The sequence below is a fragment of the Saccostrea cucullata genome, unplaced genomic scaffold (genome assembly GCF_032062105.1).
Source record: "Saccostrea cucullata isolate Sc308-1 unplaced genomic scaffold, CSIRO_AGI_Scuc_v1 ctg288, whole genome shotgun sequence".
NCBI lineage: Eukaryota > Metazoa > Mollusca > Bivalvia > Ostreida > Ostreidae > Saccostrea > Saccostrea cuccullata.
Window position 1 is genome coordinate 20,171 of NW_026924061.1, and position 8,755 is coordinate 28,925.

Sequence of the window (8,755 nt, forward strand, 5' to 3'; positions counted from 1 at the left end):
TCAAATGCTCACTGATCATGACGTTTTCATACTAATTGTTTGTCCATTATTTACAAACTGAATTGACGACCGATTTTCAATTACTGTATTTCCCGATTATGACAGGAAGCACACGGCGGTGGGGACAGGTCAGCAGGGGATGCTCACTACTCCGTGGCACACGATCCCACCTCTGATGTTTGAGAGGTCTGTCATTTGCTCTGCTCCTATTTTGTATTGTTTTATTGGACATATGAGCTTTTTGTTCTTTATATCTATATATTCCATCTATGTTTATCAATATAATTAAAAATGTACATTTTTTAATTTATATTGAATCAGAGAAATATTAATATATACATATAAACATTGTGCATACATTATCATGATATGTACAGATGTGTGCCAAAAGAGAAGATAATTTTTTTTATATCTATTTATTTCATTAAAAGCAACATTTTGTAAAAACAATGGTATGACAATTCGTAAAAGACTTTACCACCAATTTCTTAAAAATCGAAGAAATTGTTGTAGTTGATAAAACAACAGTTTTTCTATCAGCATCAATATTTTAAAAATATAGTAATTTAAGTGCGAAAAACGAATTGAAGTCACATAATCACAATGAATTATATAGTCAACATTGATCAAGAATTTTAGATCTGATGTTAAGGTATGAATACTAAATATCAAGTATGTAATGATCTTTTAAAAAAGATTACTACATATTTTCTGGTTTAAGTATTGAAATAGATGATGAAATTGGACAAAAAACTTACCATGTGCCAGTGATTTTACAAAATGTTTTCAATGAAATATATAGAGAAAAAAAATAGAATTATCTTCACTTTTGGCACAGGTATGTACATGTCTTATCCAGTGTAAACATGTAATTGAATCAGAAGTCTCTTTCGAGACTGAAGCTCTACTGATTTGTACTTATAACAAAGGAAGAGAAAAGTAGCAGTTTGGACTTGAAACTTTACAAAGCAATAAACAGAATAATGATCCTTGATTCAGTTTCTTTTTGTGGCAAGATACTGATATTAGACTACAACTGTAGTAAAAGTTTTAAATAAACTTTTACAGTATTTTCAATATACGTTACGATGGCAATATCATTCATCAAAATAAAAAAAAACAAGAATCCTGTGAGCCAATGCTCACTAGTAATACCCCAACTCTTATGTAAATATACATTATGTCAATATACACACCACCAGACAAACGGACATGCACACGGATAAAAAGGAAGTTGTAACCGGATTTGAATAAAAATGAATCCCATCATGAGCCAAGCCTCTGCGATGAGTAGTTGCTGAGAAAACAGCGAAAAAAATTGTTACGTATGAAACAGACAGACGCACGGATAAACAAAAAGTTGATATCGGATTTAAACATAAATGAATCCAAACGTATGGCATGCCTCAGAGAAGATTGTGTTGAATTTTCAAACATCTGCTATAAGTAGTTGCTGAGAAAGCTGCGACCATAATTTGTTACAGACAGACATACGGACACACACACAGACGGACGGACAAATCCACAAGGGTAAAACAGTTTATACCCCTCTCCTTCGGACCAGAGGTATCAAATTAAATAAAAACAAAAAAGACAATTATGTATCTCAGTGTAGTCTCCTTGCATGCCACAATATATAATAATCAAACTAAAACTATAGAATAGCATTTTAAGAGTATTTAAAGAAATTTTCTATTTTAGTAACTACGGCAACAACGTTCATTGAAATCAAAAACCGATACACGGAATTACGTATCTTACTTAAGTGTACTTGTGTTATATTGAAATAAAACTGTAGGAGGAGTAGCATTTTTAAAGTATTTCACAGAAATTTCTATTTTTAGTAATCACGGCAACATCGTTCATCGAAAAAAAAAAACGATATACAGAATTATATATCTTAGTGTAGTCTATAGCTACTTGTGTGCCAAGTTTTATTGAAATCATACCAAAACTGTAGATAGTGTAGCATTTTTAAAGTATTTCACAGAAATTTCTATTTTTAGTCACCACGGCAACATCGTTCATTATGTAACGTGCAACGCGGCCGAGCTTGGTGTGTGGTGATATGGCTTGTATCACCAGGCGTTACACTCAGGTTCGTTAACCTGTTAACTCAGGTTTTTGTTGACCAAATAAAATATAAACACAAATATATACAAATACAAAACGATAAATCAACGGGTTTCTTCTTGATTGGACAACCACTAAATGTGGTCAACGGGTGTCTCCCGCAATGAATTTCTTCGTTCCTGCCACTCCACTAGTGCTGCTGCATCTTGGCACTTCCCCCACTTGAAATTGTGGTATGTCACCTCTCTCTACAACCAAGTGACTGCCTTATTCAGGTCTTACGTACATTGGTGTACTGTGAAACATTTAGCCGTTCATCCCCTGCACCCGTCTGCCTTATTCAGGTCTTACGACCGTATGCAAGAGAAGAAACAAACTAATGTTTATCCACTCCGTCACCAGAGAGGTCCCCTGAGTTCCTGTAACACAACATGTATTACCCCAGTGCAGCCCCAGTACATAGGCAGTTTCATACTACTTGTATGATATGAGAATTAATATTTTTTAGTGTTTAAGAATTTATATAAAAACGTAGGTCTAACATTTATACGAAACTAAACAACAACCATTTCCGTTTCACTACCCTCCCCTCAAGATTATATGCGTCCCGCATATGATTAACTATTTACAATATTTACATCTTTACAAAACTTTGCAATGCCTGACAATTTGTGATATCTCCCTAGGCATCTATAAATGCATCTTTGCCCAGAGTTTCTCGCACATCACAAGGTGCTGATCCGTAGGCCAAACTGGTTAGTCGTCTAATGATCTGACCTAACTCTGGTATTGAGTCAGATGCTCTCTGTCTTCGTTCTTTTAGCTGAACACGATACAGATCTGTTTGGTTAGGAGGGGATAACCTCTCCTCAAGGGATCTGACCACTGTCTTATAATGCTGACCAGTATCACTTCGTAAGTCACCTTACACTGACTGTGCTTGTCCACGCAGTGATACAGCTAAATAAAGACCTTTCTTTTCTTCTGCCCAGCCATTTACAACAGCGCAAGCCTCAAAATGTGACTTGTAGTCAAGCCAGGAACTACATGTAGTTCCGTCATATTTGGCTGGCTTGATTATGTGGCCTGTCTTGGCATTGTCTGTCCCTATTGATTGCCTTTGTGGTTTTGGCGTGTCAAACAGATGGCTCTTCACAACGTCGTCAACCCCAGCACGGTTTGTATAGCTTGGTTTGCCTTCATCTGGAAATCTAACTTTAGGCCGTGCGGCGTACTCGTCCAATGATACATCTCCTGACATACAGGCCGGTTGGTTGTCAGTACTGTGTGTTGCATATTCAGACTCTTGGCTTGCCGCATTTGTCTGACCATCGTTGCTGGTTAGCGTTCTCATCCTTTCTAAGAGCTTCTCCATCCGCTCTACAGTTTCTGACACTTTCTTAGACGAATCCATAGTCAACAAAATCCAGACGCTTGCCACCAAATTATGTAACGTGCAACGCGGCCGAGCTTGGTGTGTGGTGATATGACTTATATCACCAGGCGTTACACTCAGGTTCGTTAACCTGTTAACTCAAGTTTTTGTTGACCAAATAAAATATAAACACAAATATATACAAATACAAAACGATAAATCAACGGGTTTCTTCTTGATTGGACAACCACTAACTGTGGTCAACGGGTGTCTCCCGCAATGAATTTCTTCGTTCCTGCCACTCCACTAGTACTGCTGCATCTTGGCACTTCCCCCACTTGAAATTGTGGTATGTCACCTCTCTCTACAACCAAGTGACTGCCTTATTCAGGTCTTACGTACATTGGTGCACTGTGAAACATTTAGCCGTTCATCCCCTGCACCCGTCTGCCTTATTCAGGTCCTACGACCGTATGCAAGAGAAGAAACAAACTTATGTTTATCCACTCCGTCACCAGAGAGGTCCCCTGAGTTCCTGTAACACAACATGTATTACCCCAGTGCAGCCCAAGTACATAGGCAGTTTCATACTACTTGTATGATATGAGAATTAATATTTTTTAGTGTTTAAGAATTTATATAAAAACGTAGGTCTAACCTTATACGAAACTAAACAACAAACATTTCCGTTTCAATTAAAAGTAAGTGGAAAAAATGCATTTGTTAAATTCTTGGAAGTCTTAAGATTTTTTTTACAAATGCCCTGGGGAGAGAGAGATTAGATTTTTCCATAAAAGTTCCTCATATTATTTCTTATTTAGTTGCAGTATTGTTAAAAAAACCACACAACATGTCAATGTTTGTTTCAGTGTCGTTTCGAGCTTGGTCATATTTGATGCAGCAGCACAATTTTCAGCTTTGCAGCTTACTTAACTACTATTCGTCATCTTATTTATCCTTAGATCTCTCTCTCTTGAAACACCCTTATAAAGCAGGTCAAGGCCTTTTGGGAAGACAACTTCAGAATCTTGTAGAATTAAGAAAGGTACTGTAGTATCTGGAAATGTTAGAAAAGGGGAAAAATCAACTAATAAAAGAATTTAATAGCTTCACGAAATGTACCTGTTAAACCTGGTTTAATAATTGTTCATCATTTAGTTTTTTAAAAAAAATATGAGGAGAGCAAACAACGGACTTCTGAAACATCAGAGATGGGATCAGGTGCCATGCAGGAGTGAGCATCCCCTGCTTACCAGTCACACCCGCCGTGAGCTCCTTGTCATGATCGGGAAATACACTAACTGAAAATCAAGGAGAAGTTTGTTGACACCCTTTAATTTATCGGAATCAGATTGAAATAGCACATACGTTGATGGAATCGACTCGTTACAATGCCGGATTTATAATTTATTTATAATTGGAATAAAATTATTTTTGATGATTTTTTAAAAAATATGTCTGTTTATTTTGGGGCAATAAAAGCTACTTTGTGTACCTTGTGTATTACGTACGAATTAAATAACCCATACTGTAGCAATCAATGATATCTCATATCCAGAAGTTCAAGTAGTTGTTCTCGAGGGAAATGGACAGATCTGATTCAAGTAGGTTCATATGGAACACATACGACAAAATAAATATAGATGTTTGAAAAAAAAAATTTATTCATTTATTTATTAAATAATATATTTTGCTAAGTACATGCGTTTGGTCACTCTACTGAAATTTAAAGGCATATTTCTAGTTTATACTTATGCAGAGACTTAAAGTATTTTCCAGAATAGCTCTTACTCAATTTATATTATATCATAATGTAGCCTAAACTTTCCTACAGATTTTCCTCTTTATTCAAAATAATAAATATAATTGGAAATGGAATAAAACCTGCCTTTTGAAAGTTAAAAAACTTGTTAAGCCCTGTGTCACTTGCATTTGGTTGTAATATAAATATTGGAAATGTGTGGGTGCTCTTGTAAGTTGTGTTTGAAAGCTTGTTGCAGAAAAACACATCCACAAACGAATCTAATTATTCTTATTGCTTACTGACAGTCTGATGCAGTTGGAAGAACAGTTAATGAACTCATAAATCAATGTGCAAACATGCATCAAAGAGGTACAGTATTTAGAATTTTATCATTCATTTATTTTATCACCTATTTTCGTCAATATCTTATCCATGGATTTAATCTAAAAAACATGCAATTTTATGATACCTAATCAGTAGAGAATTTTCATATTTTATGATTTTGTTTATCTGGGTAATGTCTTTGATAAAGAAAAGTGGCAAAATCATGGATGTCAATATTAATACTCTTATGCATTCATCTATTGAAAAATCTGATGGAATATCCTTAAATTTAAAAACACTTTAATTATAACCTTATATATGAAGATTGGCAGCTTTCATGATTTTGTTTATTTGACGAATGTCTCTGATACGTGGGTTGATCAAAAAGTAATGTCACAACTTCGTAAGAAATGACAATATATATTTTCATGTAGGCATCTAAACGAGAATCAGATGCAAGGAGACGTCCTGTCACGGGGGAGGGGACCAAAAACCCCCTAATCCTCTCCAGTGTAAACAGAAATTTTACATTATCTTGAAGACTTTGTGGTCTGTCTTTAGGACATCATACAGAAGAAGGTATTTTATAAATTTTGAGTAGCCAAAAAAAAACAACAACAATAATTTATGCCTTAGAACAATAATTTATGCCTTAGATGTGATAATATATTCATTGATTACATATTAATTATTAGAAATAACAGGTATTGCATCTTTAATATCTATATTACTATTTTTCAGTAGTTCATGCTGCTACCTGGTGATTCCTTCTAAGAGATGCTGCATGTAGCTAGTGAAAATACTTGCATAGGAAGCAGAGAGAACTTCATTTATTTGTTAATTTGTTTGTGTAAATTTGAAGAAATGATATTAGATTGATAAATGGGTAGTTGAAATTGTCAAACATTGTTACCCTCAGCTTCATGTAATATTTGTAATGAATTTTATTAAGGGTTATATTAAATAACAATGCACATATGCATACAATGTCTTCTAAATATTGATGGTACCCATACATGTACAGTATCTCCTTTAATAGCTTACACCAAAGTTATAAATGTATGCCAAAAATTATAGAAACAGGAATAAATAAACTTGATATAATTTCAAGACTTTTTCTTATTCTGTATCATTTTTTTTAAAATGTCGAAGTCATCATATGTTTCTTTGCAGATATTGCTACATGTATTTTACTTTAATCAATGATTTGGGTTTGATCCAATTGATGGTAAGGTATTTATGTAGAGCTTTAGGCAATAAAAAGCTTTTAGTAGACATTATAAGATACGTACATAATTGTACATGTATAGAAGGTAAAAATTCCCCATTCTCTCTTTGGGTATGGAAGTGATAGAATTAGAGTAAGACTATACTTTTGAATGAATACAGGATTGACTGGTGACATGTACAGATTTACAACTGATTAGAGATCCCTATAGCTGCAGGAACATCACATTTCTTTCTTCAAGAAACAATAAACACAAACAAACAGATGTTTCTTTTATGGTAAAAATATATATTATGCATCTATTTTGTTGTTTTAAAATGGAGTTTTGTTTCGTGATTAAGAAGTCATTTTTTGCAAGCACAGCTACTGTCGGTACATTTACAATTTTCTGGTCCGGTACAGCCCTTTCCACAACCACAGGTTCCTGAAAATAAAAAAAAAAGGGGAAATTTGAATCTGTCTGAAGTAAAGAACAGCAAGGGTTTAACACATTGGAGGACAGAAAAATAGATAACCAAATGTTTGTAATGCAATCAGTGAATCAGTGGATTCAACGAGACACTACCCCTTCCCTCGAATGCATTTGTAAACGTTGTTTTATTATTGTTATAAATGTGTGCCAAAGAAAAATACTGTTTTTAAACATTCCTTTCAAAAGTCGTTCAGCAATTTTTTGTTGTTGATTTTTTACTTTTGTTTAAAGATTTTCAAAAACCGCTATCAGCCAATTCAGTTGCGAGCAATGATCCTCTATATATATATCTGATATAGATATAAATGTTCAATCAAGTTTTTACCTGCATACCAGGTATTTCTTTTTTAAATCTATTTACACACGTTCATTACTGGGTTAATATACTCTACAAACGTACCGCTGCAGTTGCATTTAATTTTACATCCGGGACATTTACAGCTGGGTCCACATTTACAACTGGGGCCACATTTACATCCACTTGATGGGCAGGAATCTGCGCATTCGCACTTTCCAGCTAGAAAAAAAATTCAATGTAAATCAACTTATGAAGAGCGACAACTCCAAAATCAATATAACTCGAACAGTAAATATTTGGTACACGTATACACTGTACAATGAAAATCTCGACTTACTTTCTATGCAGTTGCAGGGGTCAGACATTTTTGGGACGCTTTATTGCGTGATTACTGAAAGGGAGAAAAAGATTTTTTAAGGTATTATAATATTGGTACATTAGTCATGAAATTAATATTGATTTTTTTTCCATCAGTATCGTAAACATGGTAATTTAAAAATATCTTTGTTCAAAACTAAGTAAAAAATATTAACCTACCTTTAACTGCCCAGAAATGTATATTCCTTTGTTAAAAGGAGTTCTTATGAGTATCACTCCCGTTGAATAAAGAATACAATTACGTATATATACACGTTATACAAATATTCAGCATCGTGTGCAAATGGCGATACGTTGAATACACAGTATCGTGTGCAAAATGTATAAATTTTAATTTTTTTTACAAAGTTGATTAGGAAATGACTTTAGACTGTAGTATAAAAAAGTAAATATTTATAGCTTACATCAAGGTTATCAGTGTAATGCCTGAGATTAAAATAGAAATAAAATGAACTTAGTATTTTTCTGAATTTTTTTTCTATATTGTCAGCTTTGTCGATTGTTTTTTTTAAACATCGGAGTCACATTACGTGATGTTCTTGGCAGATTTCCTTGTTTGTACTTTAATCAATGTACTGGGCTTGATTCAATCGCTGATAAAGTATTGAGAGCTTTGGGTAATTGTGCAAATGTACTTGTCACGAGATAACTTAAGTATAAGATATATATATAACTGTTATAGTACATACGTAATGGTAATATTTTTTTATCTCGATTGATAGAAATTATCATGCAAATGTTGGATTATGGTAAAACAAATTGTTTTTAAGAAAATGCGTTATTTGTAGAAATGATTTGTCAATGTTTTTGCTTATTTGATAATTTTTTTGAAAAAATATTGTGTATATATGATTTCGATTTTC

The 8,755-nt window shown here is 33.8% G+C and overlaps 1 protein-coding gene across 1 annotated transcript; it reads right to left on the reverse strand.

Annotated features, from left to right (window-relative positions):
- Positions 1–7,004: 7,004 nt before the first annotated feature.
- Positions 7,005–8,180, reverse strand: LOC134265607 (metallothionein-like). Its single transcript, XM_062747830.1, has 4 exons — positions 8,052–8,180; positions 7,852–7,905; positions 7,617–7,733; positions 7,005–7,168 (listed from the first exon to the last, which is right to left on the reverse strand). The coding sequence occupies exons 2-4, from the start codon at positions 7,877–7,879 to the stop codon at positions 7,089–7,091; spliced, it is 225 nt and encodes a 74-aa protein (XP_062603814.1). The 5' UTR covers positions 7,880–7,905; positions 8,052–8,180; the 3' UTR covers positions 7,005–7,088.
- Between the last annotated feature and the right edge of the window lie 575 nt (positions 8,181–8,755).

What these genes read in the sequence shown, in the direction of transcription:
- LOC134265607 (XM_062747830.1), bottom strand. Translation starts at nt 7,879, where the DNA reads ATGTCTGACCCCTGCAACTGCATAGAAA. An exon ending in CCCCTGCAACTGCATAGAAA is followed by an intron (nt 7,734 to 7,851) that starts GTAAGTCGAGAT and finishes TTTTTTTTCTAG; the next exon opens with CTGGAAAGTGCGAATGCGCA. An exon ending in AATTAAATGCAACTGCAGCG is followed by an intron (nt 7,169 to 7,616) that starts GTACGTTTGTAG and finishes TTTTATTTTCAG; the next exon opens with GAACCTGTGGTTGTGGAAAG.